This window comes from Notolepis coatsorum (genome assembly GCF_963971535.1).
Source record: "Notolepis coatsorum genome assembly, chromosome: 2".
Taxonomy (NCBI): Eukaryota; Metazoa; Chordata; class Actinopteri; order Aulopiformes; family Paralepididae; genus Notolepis; species Notolepis coatsorum.
Window position 1 is genome coordinate 158,112,927 of NC_140166.1, and position 18,033 is coordinate 158,130,959.

The 18,033-nt window shown below is 41.6% G+C and overlaps 1 protein-coding gene across 1 annotated transcript; it reads left to right on the top strand.

Annotated features, from left to right (window-relative positions):
* Positions 1-1,522: 1,522 nt before the first annotated feature.
* LOC311223582 (regulator of G-protein signaling 8-like) lies at positions 1,523-17,811 on the top strand (the record flags this gene model as incomplete). The annotated part of the gene is made up of 4 exons (XM_084308360.1): positions 1,523-1,533; positions 1,999-2,060; positions 15,128-15,294; positions 17,647-17,811. 4 exons carry the CDS (start codon positions 1,523-1,525, stop codon positions 17,809-17,811), a joined length of 405 nt encoding a protein of 134 aa, XP_084164486.1.
* Positions 17,812-18,033: the final 222 nt, after the last annotated feature.

Genomic DNA, 18,033 nt, shown 5'->3' on the forward strand with positions numbered 1-18,033 from the left:
TTGGCGCAACCATTATTTTTACATAAAAAAATTCTAACATAAGGGAAAATGAGCCAAAAATCTAAAACGGTTGGTCGGTCTGAGCCTCAGCTTTAGGTGTTCACAGTCAGAACATGCTAGAGCGCTGTGCATTGATGGGTATCGGTCAAGTGTTTATAGAATTGAGCGTTGAGGAAAGAAAGACTAACGTTAGAGAACTATGAAGAGGCAAAAGCCATCCGGCCATCCAGTTTAAAAAGAAAAGAAAAGAAGAAGACGAGAAACGTGCCAAGGTGAAAGGTATGCAATTTTGTACAACTGCCAAGACCTGCCACACCAAGAGCTGATGAAGCAAGCAGAGGCACTTGTACACACCTTAAACCATGGAGGGCAATCTGATTTGGATGGGAAGGAGCTGGCTCAGGAGTTGGACAATTTGATTGATGACTTTGCAGCGAGGAAGGCCAGAAGGATTGCACTGTAAATGGAAACCAGTAGGAGCTACAGGCTAACCTTGAAGTGTGATGATTGGGAGTGGAATGTAAATAGTTCTTTAGACAAAGTGAATTTGTAATTTTTATTTATTTGTTTGTTTATTTAGCATATTATATTTTGATTATATATGTGTAACATATTTTACAATACATAATTTTCTTTTAAAGCAAATTTGCACGTTATTTTATTGTTTGTTATTATTATTATTATTATTATTATTATTATTATTATTATTATTATTATTATTATTATTATTATTATTATTATTGTGTGTTAGCTAAGTTGTTTATTTGTTTTAATTCTTTAGTGTGTATTTTACATTTATTCTTAGCTCTTGTTCTTGCTTGTAAAAATTATAGGTGCAGTACTTTACTGTATAACTGTTAACCCTTTCACTGCCACACGACGGAGGGTTAACCCTTTACTATCACACAACCGACGGTCGTGGAAGGGTTAACCTTCGGTGTATTGTCGCAGTGAAAAGGGTCAACCGGTTGGTAGCGCGGCGATGTTTTGATTTGGGGGGGGGGGGGGGGGGGGGGGGGGGTGGTGCTCAGACCGACTGACCGTTTTAGATTTTTGGCAAATTTTCTCTTATGTTAGAATTTTTTTTATGTAAAAATAATGGTTGCAGATATAGAGGGGTGCGCCAAAACTGCGCAGAGCAAAAAATCTGCGCAGTGGTGAATCTTGCCTAGGGCGCCAAATGTGCTAGGTCCGCCCCTGGGTACCTGTGTGGTGTAGTGTATCTTGTAGACCAGGCCCATTGCAAGTTGCTGTCGTCTACTCTAAGCCATCCTAGGTAGTCAAAGTGGGCAGGGGTGAGGTGGGTTTTAGGAGTAAGGTCAAGTAGTAGTCTGACCAGTTTGTTTTGTGATTATCATTATTACTTGCACTTTGTTCTATGTTCTATTATTATTACTACCTATCCTGCCTGTACCCCCCCCCCCCCCCCCCATGCTGCTATGACACTTGAATTTCCCCAAGGGGATTAATAAAGGAACAGTTGAACTACCATGGTACTGCAGTCCTAATAAAAAAGCCCCCAATGTATGACCGGTAGGCTATAAGCTGGGCCTTTTCGTCTAATGATAATAATAAACTTTATTTGCACCTTTCATGCAGGAATTGCAGCCCAAAGTGCTTCAGTAAAATAGACATACAGTAAAATGAGCATAAAATAGATAGAATAAAAGCAATGCAGAGAATAAAAAAGGGTAAAAGCAATGCAGACAATAACAATACAAATATCGATTGATTATAGCCAATATCAACACAGTTTAAACCCTGACAGTTTGATACATTGATCTGCTTGATACAGATTCCCGCTCCTCCCAGCAGTATGTTGAAGTGTCCTTGAGCAAAGACACATAACCCCCTAACTGCTCCCGATGAGCCGGTCGGCACCTCGCATGGTGTGTGAATGTGTGAGTGAATGGGGTGAATGTGAGGCATGAGTTGTAAAGCGCTTTGGATAAAAGCTGTTATATAAATGCAGTCCATGTTTTAATGTTAATTTTGCAGGTCTCAGATCGGTGACGTGGTGGCGTGGGGAGAGTGTCTTGACAACCTCCTGGAGTGTAAAAGTAAGCCCAGCTGGTGAATGTTCCTCTTGCGCTTGTCTCCTAGAAAGCTTCTTTCCTGTGCCTTTCTCTTCCCCTCTCATAGAAAGATTATATTAGTAAACATAGCATTCCTTTGGGGATTTTGTACCCATAAATATAAATGCTATAGTGCAAGTGCATCACCATAGCAAGTGTTTCTATGTTTCATAGGAATACTATAAATCACAACACTATATCACTGTGGTGAATGTACCAAAAAAAACTAAAACAGGAATACTATTAATTACTACAGTATTTCCGTAGAAAATATATAGAGCGTACAAAACAGGAATACTATTCATAGTGTTCTCATGACGTGTTTCACTGTAGGCCTACAGTATGACACAATGCCACAGCTCATTAGCTACTGTTGTCATAAAATTATAATCATCTGCTATACACTTGGAGATGAGACGCTAAACCGAGGTACTTTGACTAAACCGTGGCATTTTCTCAGCCTTCGATGCGGGAGGAGTTGAGTATTTGATTTCAGTCACGTGTTGTTCGCTAACCAGGATGTCTGTGATCAAATACTGTGAATAATTCACTACAGTGTTCTTGTGGTAACTCTGTTTTTTCTCCCCATTAGCTTTTGCATAGCAGCAGCTATTCTTCCTGGGGTCGGATAACTTCACATTAAATTCACATTCACACTCATCACCATACATTGACAAAAACACCTAAACAAAACAAACTGCCCTGGTTGAGTATGATAACAATTCCCGATTGGGCTGTCCTTTACGTGAAAAAGATCTTACCGTGGTCCGGTGGGATCCCCCCGAGCATTTCCCCGTTATCGATCTCCATCTGGTAGATCGATATGTCCATTGGCTGATGATGATCCCCTTATTGCATGGTGAAATCTGCGATGTAAAACGTAATCCAAGGCACAGGCTACACATATAGAATCCAGCTACTGGAAACTCCAAAAAAATAGTTAGATCTGGCCGGTATTGCACTTTCTCGAATTCAAAGAGTAGGGTAAATCTGCAGTGCCGCTCGGCGACCTTGAATAGGTTATTAAAATGGAATAAAAGCAATAACAACTTGCCACGGACTTATCCGTGCTTCTGTCCACAACGGGTGGAATCGAAACACGGAGATATCCGTTGTTCGCCCCCAATGTGTTAATGAATATTATTGAAGAAATAACAACAGCAACAGATACAAGGAAATTAACAACAGGGGTGTTTATTGATTTAAAAAAGGCATTTTATACCTTAGATCATAATATTTTAATTTCTAAATTACGTTCATATGGTATGAGAGGAATGGTTTTTGAATGATTGAGTAGTTATCTCCACAATAGGCAAATATGTCAAATCCGAGCTAATGAAAATGTAATGTGTGGTACCGCAAGGTTCGGTTTTGGGGCCTAAACTCTTTCTTTTATATATGAATGATATTTGTGATGTTTCAAAACTATTACAGTTTGTATTGTTTGCTGATGATACCAATTTATTTTGCTCTGGAAATCATTTAAAGGAACTAGCTGAATATATTGTGTATGAAATGAAAAAGCAAAAAAAATGGTTTGATGTAAATAAGCTATCACTGAATCTGAAAAAAACTAAATTTGTGATTTTTGGCAATCGAAAACTAGATGAAAATATAGTATTGTCCATAGATGGAGTGGATATTGAGAGAGTTACTGAATTCCGTTTGCTTGGTGTAATTATGGATGATAAACTAACATGGAAATCTCACAAAAAAGATGTCCAATAGTATTTTTGTTATGAATAAAGTAAAGGATGTGTTAGAGTATGAGGCAATGAGAACACTCTACTGTTCACTCATCTGACCTTATCTCAGTTATTGTGTTGAAGTATGGGGGAATACTTATGTGACCAATATAAAACCATTATATATACTACAGAAGAGGGCTGTAAGAATCACACATAAAGTGAATTATCGAGAACACACAAACATATTATTTATTAAATCTAGAATAATTAAACTTGAAGACATGGTTACGTTTCAAACAGTGTTAATTATGTTTAGGGCAAGAAATAAGACACTGCCAGAAAAGTTATTTTTCATTTAGAAAGTGAGTTTGGTAGGAGGAAATACAATTTTAAACATCAGTTTGCACGTACAACACTTAAACAGATGTGTCCTTCAGTTATTGGTGTAAAGTTGTGGAATTCTCTCCATAGCGAGCTTAACACTTTAATCGCCATGCTCATTTTGCCGAAGACGCCGTAACTCGTATTTGATGTCAATATTTAAAAAATATTTCTTTTCCGGAGCCCTGAGACACACTGCTGATCTCCTCTCAACTCTCTAGCGGTTCAAGAGCGTCATCTGGTGGCCGATCGGCAGATCGCCAACCGGATATTAACCTTTGAACCGGTAGTGCTCATCCATATGTGGTCCGGCCACTCGCTATCGTTAGAGAGACTCCGTCTTGATACAGTGAACATCGATCAGTGCAAATAACTCAAAAAAACAACATGATTTGGACGTATATACTATTATACAACCTGGAAATGGATCGGGCATTTCTACATCCCATAATAGAAAAAATTCTGTTCCACGCTCATCTGCCAGCGGCGCGAGGAAGCCACGGTAAGATTCAGCGTTATATTCTATATATAACGTGTTCTTTACTAACTGCTCTGATGAACATATGACCCACTCTGGATGAATAATCTAACGCTGCCCACGGAATTATAAACGATCCCCCGCCCATCCGGTCATCATCAGATGATACGTAGAAACTTCTAGAAGCACGTCCATTTGAAATTTTTTATGTTGCACAGATTCCTACCAAACTGTATTTGATCATCAATATAATGCATTTAGGGCTGAAGAAAGCTGCAGAAAATGATAAAAACATATTTATACTTTAGACCATATTTTAGTATGAATATGTGAATGAAAAAGTTTAACGTTGCTACACCCTGAACAATACATATAGGACATTGAATGGGCCATAATAATGGCAATTTAGCAATATAATTTAAAAAGTTATAGCCCTGCAAAGAAGGGGAACTTCTTCATGTTAAATAGGGCTGGCGAGGGATGGTAAATTATGAATTTAACCCCGGCGATTAAAGTGTTAAGGGATGTAATAGTGTTTGTCAATTCAAAAATAATTATAAAAAAATATATTTAGTCAGTATGAAATTCAAATGTGAATTTCTTGTTTATTATTATTATTATTATTATTATTATTATTATTATTATTATTATTATTATTATTATTATTATTATTATTATTATTATTATTATTATTATTATTATTATAATAATTAAAAATGTCTTGTTTAATCTGTGGATTGTTTGTTTCTTTGTATATGGTATGAATTATTATTTTGGGTAAACTAGGTTGTACACCGACCATCAAGTAATACTTGTTTAGTTTAGGAATAGGGGGCAGGTAACTAACTATAAGAAGTATTCTTCTTCCTGCTCCTTTTGCCCATGGTAGAATGTTATTTATGATTTTGTATGAAAACTGTATGATTGAATTGCTTCCATGTGGCAAATAAAACTCTGAATCTTAATATCTCTCCCTCTCTCTCTCTCTTTCAGATGGTCTGTGATGTTTCTTAGCCCCTTTTTTTCCTCTCATCTGTTTTTTCAAGGTCTGAGTTGTCGATCTACAGATATAGGAGATGGGGTCGCACTTTCCAAGCCCATCCGTTGAACTTTAAAAGGGATATTATACTACATAGGCACAAAATAGGCAAACATTTCTTTATTGTTAATTCATTGGAATTAATTAGGCAGATAGGTGCGTGTGTGGTACACTAGATGTGTCATGATTGGGGAGGGCACACATGCAGACACACACAAACAGGGGAATCTTAAAGTTACCCCAGGGGTACCCACTGGAATCGCTGAGCGATGAGAGAGGGTGGGGGAAAACACAAGAATAAAATAAATAAAAACGGTAGGTAACACAAAACACCAGTATAAAATAACTGGGTAAAAATCCCAAAATAACCACCACTGCCTAGCAGTTGAAAACAACTAGAAAAACAATAGCACTAGAGACAGAGAAAACCCTAGAAGCATGAGCTTGGGACACTCCTCTACTGTTGAGGGAAAAACATGAAATGGACAAGCATCTGAACACAGTCAACCAAACCTACTTAAAGGCACTGCACACCTGACACCAATCAGGTGGCAATCAAGCCCACACACCTGCCATGCCGCACGGCAATTAACCACAGAGGCCAGTGATTGACAGCTGTCCCTCACGGAAAGACAAAATAGACAGCTGACCCTCACAGAAAGACGAAATAAAGCCAAAGCACATTAGAATAAACTAAAATAGCGGCTGAGTGGCGCAGTGGGCAAGGCGCTCGCCACTAACGCAGGAGATGCTGGTATCGAGCCCAGCTCTCGCCGTTGCTACCGGCTTGGCCGGCCATCATACTAACACAATTCGCAGTGTTAGAGGGTGGGAAAGTCGGTGGGTGGGGATTGGACATTGTGGACAGCGACTCCTACAGGTCGGTTGGGTGACGGCGGTGCGGCGGAAACAGGACGTATCATGGGCAGCATGAGCCTCCCACGTGTTACTCCTCGCCATTGAGAGTTCGAGCTGCTGCGGTGAAAAGATGCGACAGGCTGCCTCCTCGTGTACCGGAGGGGACACGTGATGCAAGGCTTCTATCCTCACTCCATCACAACCTACTCAGTAGTACTTACGGTTGCTGCTGAACGGACGTGTTTTTGCGGACCTACCAAACTTTCAAACTTTAGACTGTTTTCTTTCTACGTTTTTGTTTTCTTTCTTTCTACCATTTTTTAACCATTGATCTTAACTGATCACTGTGACTTTTGCTCTTATCGTTTATGCTGTTGGATTTATTGGTTTTATGTGACTTTTTACTGGACGTGACCTAAGCTATCGAAGCTTGTTGTTACCATAGCTACAGCTACACGCTACAGTACTCACAGTGTTTAACTCTCCCGAGGAAATGGCTCCGACGTCGGATGTCGCAGAAATACGAACGGAACTGAAGTCCATTGAGATGCTAGTAATGGATCTTCTTAAGCGTCAAACGGCGCTCATGTCCAGGCTGGCTAGCATGGAGCAAGCGGACGCGGGCCGCTCCAGTAGTCCCTCCTGGGCGACAGTGGTGAGGGGCCGAAGGAAGCTCTCCCTTCCTCTCTACGATCCCGTTGATTCACCTCAACTATCCAACCGATTCAATCCTCTGTGTAATGATCCCGGCCTCCTGGGCTCTCCCTCGCTTCAGTCTCCTGCTGCTAGTGCTTTAGCCTTGCTCAATGACTTTCCGATGCTAGCTACTAGCCAGGCTCCAAGCGAAGCTGCCAGGACGGCCCTCTCCAGCTCACGGCTCGGCCACGGAAGTAGAGCTGCGCCCCAGAGCAGAAAGCGCTCTGCCATATGTGCTCTCGCATCGCCAAACTCCCCAGGCTCGGGTGATGGGTCCGACTCCCCGAGGATGAAACGTCCTCGCCTGCGATGCTCTGCAGCCCATGCCAGTGCGGTCATTCAAACGGCGAGTGTTATCGATGGAAATGCCGCTGTGAACGAGCCCCTCCACACGGCGCTGCTGCCCGACCAACCGGCTACATCCGCCAGCAACGCTACTCCCGTGGCTTTTCACCATAGAAACCTGGCCATCTACGACAGGGGATGCATCCATGAACAGCCAGAGATCCTACTCATCGGAGATTCCATCAGCAGGTTTTTGCAAATACCACACGGCATTACATATTGTTTTTCCGGTTTAAAGGTTACTGACTTACTAGAGTGTACTCCTGAAATCATCGACAGATATCCCTCCGCCAACACCGTTATCATTCATATCGGAGCAAATGACGTAATGGCTAGACAATCCGCTAAACTCCAATCTGACTTTGAATCACTCATACTCACTATTGAGAGCCTGGGCAAAATATGCATTGTGTCCGGCCCCATTCCATCCATAGGTCGTGGATCTGAATGATTTAGCCGTCTGTTCTCGTTGCACCAGTGGCTGCAGGCCTATTGTACTGCTACAGGACTTTGCTATATAAATAACTTTGATCTGCTCTGGTCCAGGAAAGACCATTACAGACCCGATGGCATCCATCCAAACATATCGGGGGTAAATGTGCTAAAGCATAACGTCATACAATGTGTAGCATCACTGGCCTGACAACTAAGCCTATCTAGCTCTGTAGATTATATACAGAAGCAGCCTAAGTTACAAATAAACACGTTGAGTGTCATCCCGGTTCTGACCACCAGAAGACTAATCAATTACTCATTATCACGTCCCATATGTAAATTAAACCTCATCAATATCAGTGTTCAACCACAGACTGTCTCACGCCCCACTACAGAACCCGTACAGCTAAAACTAGCACTGTTCAACGTTAGAGCGCTGAAACAAAAATCATTTCTGATAAATGAACTCATAGTAAAAAAAATTGTACATTGTATGTTTTTAGTAGAAACATGGCTAGACAACATCACTGGTGTAGCAACACTGATTGAAACCTGCCCTTCCAATTTTAAATTCTATCAATCAAACAGACAGAGTGGGAGGGGAGGAGGAATAGCAGCCATCATCTCCACTCAATTTGTGTGCAGTGATATTGACCTGGGAACATTTTCATCATTTGAATACCTTGCTATTGTATTGAAAACAGAACTGCCAGTAGTGTGTGTGACATTGTATCGACCACCAAGGTACTCGCCACTCTTCATACAGGAATTTTCAGAACTCATATCGATCTGCATTACCAGGTATGATAGAATCATTCTTAATGGAGATCTAAACATTCATATCAACAAAAAGGATGACCCCAGGGGTTGCGAGTTTCTGAACCTACTGGACAGTTTTGGACTGATGCAACATGTTCACGAGGCCACCCACCAACATGGCAACACTCTGGACCTACTAATAACAACAGGGCTAAACATTGAGAATGTATCGGTAAAACAAATTCCAATTTCTGACCATTACTGTGTGTTCTACGGTACAAGTCTAATATTACATAAGACCAGAAGCGAATTCCTAGTTCACAGAAGGCTTCTGGACGCTAGAGCTGAAGCAAAATTCTCTAGTATGATGAAATCATATGACCAATGCAGTGAATCCTCCTTAAATCAGATAGTGCAAAACTTCCACAGCACCTTGTCAACAGTGTTAGATACTGTCGCCCCTCTGAAGGTTAAAAAGGTAAAAACTGATAGAATCTCTCCATGGTTAAATAAAATCAATGTTAAAGATAACAAGAGAAAATGTAGGATAGCCGAGCGAAAATGGAGGAAATTCAAACTCACAGCTCACTTTAATTTATACAAAGACGCCATGGGCGCATACAATAAGGCAATACAACTTGCGAGAAAGGAATATTTTTCCAAAATGATCTCAGAAAATATGGGTAACTCCAGGGTACTTTTTTCCACCATCGACCGGCTCATTAACATGCCACCCCCCCATATACCGCAGCAATCAGCCACAAAATGTGAAGAGTTCGCAGTTTTCTTTAATGAAAAAATATCATTGATTAGAGCAAGCATTGCCTCTGATATAGATCTGGCTGTGAGTGGAAACCCACCTGATATAACTATGGGGGAATTCACATGTATTACATTACCTGACCTCTGTAAGATTGTCTCTGAGTGTAATTCCGCCACCTCCTGCCTTGATCCTATACCAACAGCATTTCTCAAGCGGGTGTTCGATAGTGTCTCAAATCATGTCCTTGAAATCATAAATATGTCGCTTCAAACAGGCACTTTTCCAGATGCATTTAAAACGGCTGTAGTAAAACCACTACTAAAGAAAACAAACTTAGACGTAAACAAACTAAAAAGCTATAGGCCAATATCGAACCTTCCATTTATCAGCAAGATATTAGAAAAGATAGTCTCAGTACAAATAAACTCCTTTCTCAAAGATAATAACATCATGGAGGAATTACAATCAGGTTTCAGAACAAATCACAGCACTGAAACTGCCCTTACTAAAATAGTTAGCGACCTCAGGCTAAACTCCGATGCTGGCAAAGTCTCAATTCTTGTCCTACTGGACCTTAGTGCAGCGTTCGATACGATTGACCATAATATCCTGATCAGTCGTCTTGAAAGACTGGTTGGCTTTTCCGATCATGTACTAAATTGGCTCATAACATACATTAAGGGGAGAAGGTTCTATGTTAAGCTTGGAGACAATGTATCCGAGAAACATGACAGCAACTTTGGAGTTGCACAAGGAAGCTGCCTTGGTCCATTACTCTTCTCACTATATATGCTGCCCCTCTGGGACATCATTCGAGACCACAATGTATGCTTCCATAGTTATGCTGATGATATATCTCCGCAGATCCAAATAACACTACAGCCATACAGTCCATTACAAACTGTCTGTTAGCAATAAACAAGTGGATGAACAATAACTTCCTAAAATTAAACGAAAGCAAGACCGAAACCCTATTGATCGGCCCAAAAGCGAAAAGGGAAGTGCTGTGTGAAAACCTGGGGAGTCTGTCATTCTATGTAAAAACTGAGGTTACAAGCCTAGGTGTCATCTTGGACTCAGACCTGACCTTTAAGTCTCATATTAATAAGGCCATGAAAACGTCATTCTTCCACCTAAGAAACATAGCGAAAGTAAGACCTTTCGTAAATAAAAAGGATGCAGAGACACTGATTCATGCTTTTGTCTCAAGCCGGCTTGACTATTGTAATGCACTGTTCACTGGTCTTCCCAAAGCAACCATTGGGAAGCTTCAGCTTATCCAAAACTCTGCAGCTCGATTACTAACTCATACAAAGAGAAGAGAACATATCACTCCAGTCCTAGCCACTCTGCACTGGCTTCCAATAACTCATAGAATTGATTTTAAGGTCCTCTTCCTGACATATAAAGCTCTTAATGAGCAAGGCCCAAAATACATAGCAAATTCCCTAGTTAGTTATCTGCCCTCAAGAACGCTACGGTCATCCACTACAGGTTTACTAGACACACCCAGAAACCAAAAGAGGATAGGAAGTATGGCATTTGCCAACTATGCCCCAAAACTATGGAACACACTACCAACACACATCAGAAACGCCAGCTCCATACACATTTTTAAAGGAAAATTAAAAACGTACCTATACAGTCTAGCTTACAAATAGTGTACCATGCCTTAGGGAAAGCGAGTATCTTATTGAAATGTTTTTATTATTATGTTTATATTTTTTATGTATTGATCTTTTACTGAAATATTATTTTACTGTACTTTGCCTATTGCCGTACTTGTATTACTGTTGTCTTATTAATGTGATGCTTTATTTTTAGTACCCGGAGCTGCTAACTGGCTAACGTTATGAGAGCTAATGTTGCTACCTGCTGTACCCGGAGCTGCTGGCTAACTGACGTTATGAGAGCCAACGCTGCTTCGTACTGTACAAGTGCATTGGTTTAGTGCACTTCCTACTTCCGGTTGCTGCTAAACAAGTACAAGTGCATTGGTTTAGTGCACGTTATGAGAGCTAACGTTGCTACCTACTAGATATTGGTTTAGCATTGGTTTAGTGCACGTTATGAGAGCTAACGTTGCTACCTACTAGTTATTGGTCTAGTGCACTTCCTACTTCCAGTTGCTGCTAAACAAGTACAAGTGCATTGGTTTAGTGCATTTCCTACTTCCTAACTGGCTAACGTTATGAGACATAACACAAAGACGCTATGGCTTGGGAAAGCCTGATGGATCCATGAGGCTTGGATAAGCCTTGTGGACCCAACTCTTTAGATGAGGGAACAGGTACATACGCACACAATACGCGACCACTGATGGATCCGTAAGGCTTGGATAAGCCTTATGGACCCAACTCTTTAGATGAGGGAACGGGTACATACGCATACAATACGCGACCACTGATGGATCCATGGGGCTTGGATAAGCCTTATGGACCCAACTCTGACCACTAATAAAAACGTAACTACACTAACGTTATAAGAGCTAACATTGCTACCTACTGTACAAGTGCATTGGTTTAGTGCATTTCCTACTTCCGGTTGCTACTGAACGGACATGTTTGTGCGGACCTGTTCTCCCAAACTGGTCAGCAAATGACTGTTTTCATTTTTACGTTATTATTATTATTATTATTATTATTATTATTATTATTATTATTATTATTATTATTATTATTATTATTATTATTATTATTATTATTATTATTATTATTATTATTATTATTATTATTATTATTTTTATTTTTTTTAAACATTGATCTTAACTGATCACTGTGACTTTATTGCTTTTATCGTTATATATGCCTATGTTTGTGTACAGCACTTTGAGCTACATGACATGTATGAAAGGTGCTTTATAAATACTTACTTACTTACTTACTTACTTACTTACTTACTTACTTACTTACTTACTTACTTACTTACTTACTTACTTACTTACTTACTTACTTACTTACTTACTTACTTACTTACTTACTTACTTACTTACTTACTTACTTACTTACTTACTTACTTACTTACTTACTACAGCCGACCAGTGGGAGGCATAGTCTAGCAACGTTCAAGACAGGGGAGAGAAGAATTGGAAATACGAAATTGGGATGGGAGAAAATTAGAAAAATGGGAGAAAAAGTGGATTAAAAAAATAATTATAATAAACTAAAATAAAGCCCTCATAAACCGTGATCCATCACAAGATGCCCAGAGAAAGATGTTGACATGATCACATAACTTTCATATTCCCTCCACTAGACATCTTGATTTCATATCCCATGTGATCGAAGGGGGGGGGGGGGGGTGTAGCTCCAGATTCTGGGCCCCATGAAAGAATGTATTTGTAGGCCCCCAGTGAATGTGAGCGCGCGTAAGCGCGCAAGCAGAATTTCTTTTGGTCATTTTTTATTGATGAAAACGCATAATATCGTTTTTACCTATACATTCGGATCAGCAGTTCAGCACCTGCACTGTTGGTGGGTGAGCCTAGTAAAGGATGTCGCATTGCGTTCATCTTCAATGAATGGACCAATGCAATAGTCTACCAAAGCCCCCTCTCTCTCTATATCTCACACACACACACACACACACACACACACACACACACACACACACACAACACACTTCAGAAACAAACATAGTATCAATGGGAGCATCAATAATACACCTGAGTGATGTCTAGTAAAAAAAAAAAAAAAAAAAAAAATGTTGCCCCCCCCCCCCCAGTGCTGGGCCCTTGGAATCATCCTAAGCTACCCCCCCCCCCCCCAGCTACGCCCCTGGGGGGGGGGTTAGGGTCTGGAGTAATTTGGATGAAAAAAACAAACAAACAAGTCTGTGGACAAACGTTACGTTCTGTCAATTGCTGTCAGTTCACCAGCTGTGATTTATGCGAAGCAATTTGGTTGAGTAACGCCGTAGCAGCAGTTCTGTGTTGGTTTCCGCTCCCAAAAGACTCCTGATGAACGTTTCACACCAGCGTTATAATTACGACCCCATGAATACATCTATATAGATGTAGCCCTTCAGAGAAAAGTGGAAAAAGCGTTTTGTGTGGAGTATGTAGGTGTGGTGTGTGTATGTGTATCCAACTGTGTGTGTGTATGTGTGTTTGTATAACTACACTTGTGTGTAGTCCTTTTTTCCTTATGTGATTAAGTGAAAATATGTTCCATATGTGACAACATGACAATTGCCCAACTGAAATAATGTAAATCACATGTGAAGACACATTGGAGATAACATGAGATAACATGTGGGGGGTGATTTTATGGGTTGTTCTGGTTGTGAACTGATCAAAAAGGTGTCATGCCTGTGAGTCGCCACTAGGGATATTCATAATTAATTTTTTTATCTTTTATGTATTTATTATATTCTTTTCAATTTTATTTTTTTATTTTTCCATCCTTTCCTTGTACAGTGTCCTTGAGTCTGAGAAAGGCGCTTCTCTCTTAAAATCCAATCTATTATTATTATTATTATTAATTATTATTATTATTATTATTATTATTATTATTATTATTATTATTATTATTATTATAGGGGCAGGGTGGCTAACCCGTGAGTGAGTGAGTGAGTGAGTGAGTGAGTGAGTGAGTGAGTGAGGTGAGTGAGTGAGTGAGAGAGAGTGATTGAGTAGTGAGTGAGTGAGTGAGAGTGAGTGATGAGTGAGTGAGTGAGTGAGTGAGTGAGTGAGTGAGTGAGTGAGTGAGGGAGTGAGTGACGTGAGTGAGTGACAGGTGAGTGAGTGAGTGGTGAGTGAGTGAGGTGAGTGAGTGAGTGAGTGAGTGAGTGAGTGACAGGTGAGTGACAGTGAGTGAGTGAGTGAGTGAGTGAGTGAGTGAGTGAGTGAGTGAGTGAGTGAGTGAGAGAGTGAGGTGAGTGATTGAGTGAGTGAGTGAGTGAGTGAGTGAGGTGAGTGAGTGAGTGAGGGTGAGTGAGGAGTGAGTGAGTGAGTGAGTGAGGGAGGTGAGTGAAGTGAGTGAGTGACAGGTGAGTGAGTGACAGGAGAGTGAGTGAGGTGAGTGAGTGAGTGAGTGAGTGAGTGAGTGAGTGAGTGAGTGAGTGAGTGAGTGAGTGAGTGAGTGAGTGGTGAGTGAGTGACAGGTGAGTGACAGGTGAGTGAGTGAGTGAGTGAGTGAGTGAGTGAGTGAGTGGTGATGAGTGAGTGGAGTGAGTGACATTTATATCCCCTTCTCTCCCTCTCTCTCTCTCTCTCCCTCTCTCTCTCCCTTCGCTCTCCTCTCTCTCCCCTCTATCTCTTATCTTCCTTATCTCTCTCTCCTCTCTGTCCCCTCTCTCTCCTCTCCCCTTCTCCCTCCTCTGTCCCTCATCTATCTCTCTTCTCTCTCTCCCCCTGCCGCCCTGTCTTCTCTCTCTTTCTCCCTCCTCTCTCTCTCTCTCTCCCTCCTCCCTATCTCTCTCTCTCCCCCGCCTGTCTCCTCTCTCCCTCCTCTCTCTCTCTCTCCCCCCGCGTCTCTCTCTCTCTCTCTCTCTCTCTCTCTCTCTCTTCTCTCTCTCTCTCTCTCTCTCTCTCTCCTCTCTCTCTCTCTCTCTCTCTCTCTCTCTCTCTCTCTCTCTCTCTCTCTCTCTCTCTCTCTCTCTCTCTTGCAGCGGGCCAGCTGGTATTTGAGGAGTTCCTGAAGACGGAGTACAGTGAGGAGAACCTGCTGTTCTGGCTGGCCTGTGAGGAGTACAAAAAGATATCCAATCAAGCAGAGATGATTTCTGCTGCCAGCAGGATCTTCACAGAGTTTGTCCAGGTTGACGCACCGAGACAGGTACAGGGAAGTGAGACGGAAATGGAGTCGGACGCGAGGAAAGATTGCACCATCGCTCTCTCTTTTTCTCTCTCTCTGTCTCGCTCCCTCTCACTCGCCCTCATGCGGGATTTGTTTCCAATTTCTGACAGGCGTCATATGAGTTTAGATCATACCTATCTCCTCCTCTCTTCTCTCTCTTCTCTCTCTATTTTTCTCTCTCTCCCTCCTCTCTCTCTCTCTCTCTCTCTCTCTCTCTCTCTCTCTCTCTCTCTCTCTCTCTCTCTCTCTCTCTCTCTCTCTCTCTCTCTCTCTCTCTCTCTCTCTCTCTCTCTCTCTCTCTCTCTCTTCTCATTGCAACCCTCTGTCCTACAACACAAGTCCTTCTTACTGTGCAATACAACAGTACAATACAGGAATAGTAAACAAGTAAAAAAGAAAAAAAGGAGAAAACAACAAGAAAACTACATAATAACAAAACACCAAGTGTGCATGTGTGTGTGTGTGTGGGGGGGGGGGGGGGGGGGGGGGGTAGTATGTGCAAGATAAGATGAATATATCTCTTGGTATTAAATAGATCTTTCGTTTTGATCATAAATAGTAATGATGACACATTTAATGTGTAAAGAAGAAAGAAGCTGAACGCACTCTTCTGCTTCTACCCTCGTTCACTGGACGACATTTTGAACCCAATGGCTCTTCGTATGGTCGTTGTCATCATCATCACCAGCATCATCATCATCAGCATCATCATCATCATCATCATCATCATCATCATCATCATCATCATCATCATCATCACCTAATGACCTGACGAAGAGCCATTACGCCCCCGAGACTGGAAGCGGAATGGACAGCGAACGGCAATCCCTTCACTCTGGCACCCCCTCTCCCATGTTAAAATGGGGATGTCAGCCACCCATTTTAAGAATGTGTTCTGCCTGTGCCCGCAAGACAGCTCAGTCAGTATCTGTGAGTGTGCACCACTCTCTCCTAAAGCTAGTCATCAGAGAGAGAACCCCTCTCTCCGACCGGTGATGTGACTGGGATGTAAAGTATAGGGCTGCTCCATCATAGACAACGAATAGGGCTCTGACTTTGTGAGGTCCGTAAAATGTTTGTGTGAACTGAAGCAGAATTAAATACTTGTCTGGGTGTACAAGCTCACAAACATGTTATGGCCTCACAAAGAACAGAGACCCATTTATCGTCTCTGGAGAAGCCCCAAATTACAGCGTTCACTCTCTGATCTCATAGCTTTAGGAATGAGTGGTGAGTGTGTTCTCAAATACTGACTGAACTCTCCTGGGATACATGAAGAACATAATATGTGAATTCTTCAAATGGGTGGTATTCCCTTTTAATGAAAAGAGTTCACCCCCTTATATATAAAAGTATACTTTATACTTTATATAAGTATAAAAAAAAATCAACGTGGGGGCACCGGGGGGGGGGGGGGGGGGGGGGGGGGGCACAGTGTCGCGCCTTCTTGCCCCTCCCTGTATTTGCAGCGGAGATGCTTGTAAGATAAGATAAGATAAGATATTCCTTTATTGATCCCCTTGGGGAAATTCAGGCATCATAGCAGCATGGGGGAGGGGGGAGGGGAGGTACAGGTAGTAAAAAAGCAGTGTAAACAATATAACAAATCAATATAATTAACTCTGGACATGTGCATATGGGCAACATACTGTATATATATTTTTTTAATATCGACCCAATCTTGATATCGGACTGATACCGATGTGTTAAAAAAAACTGCCATATCGGCCGATATTATATCGGCGGCCGATATATCGTGCATCACTACTAATGTAGTTAAAATTGCCAGAAAAAAGGCTCTCCAGAGGGGCAACTCAGCCAATCAGAGTAAACAGGATCAAATCTGCATCGTCTCACCGCACCAGACGCATGTTCCATAGAACTACAATGGAGAATTCACTCACAACGACCCCAGAATCCATGTTCCATAGAACTACAATGGATAATTCACTCACAACGACCCCAGAATCCATGTTCCATAGAACTACAATGGAGACTTCACTCACAACGACCCCAGAATACATGTTCCATATAACTACAATGGAGAATTCATCACAACGACCCCAGAATCCATGCTTGCTGTGTTCTTGATATGCTCTAGCGCCAATGTATGCCTGTCCGACAGTTCTACCTCCACTTCCTGTCCGTTTCAGGGGTTGAAACGACCAGTCAATGAGTGTTGGAGCAGAATAGTGTGTGGCTTCCTACTACTTGTTTTCAGCCCAGATTAGATACGATATTCCTTTATTGATCCCCTTGGGGAAATTCGGGAATGGGGATCAGTGGCATATTTTGCATGATCGCAATCAAATCCGTTTTTTCCAAACGCAGATAAACATCGACTGCGGGACCAGGGAAGATATCGGCGAATCCATCTCCGAACCGAGCCAGAGTTCCTTCGACAGGGCGCAGAAGAAGATATACAGCCTGATGGAGAACGACTGTTACCCTCGATTCCTGAAGTCGTACATCTACGAAGCTCTCCTGGAACAGTAGCAGCACCAGGGAAGACGACGAAAGGCCAAGTGAAGAATTACCGGAAGCATCGGTCTGTGTTTAATCTGAAATGGCTGCACTGTTCTCTCTTTTTGGAACCTCGGGTCCAAACCTAAAAGGATGTCCACGTCACAAGGGTGAAAGCAGAACTCGTGGCAGAACTCGTATCTCAAAGACAAGTATGAGTTAAAGGTGTCATGTTAAACAGGGTTTTTGTTTTCA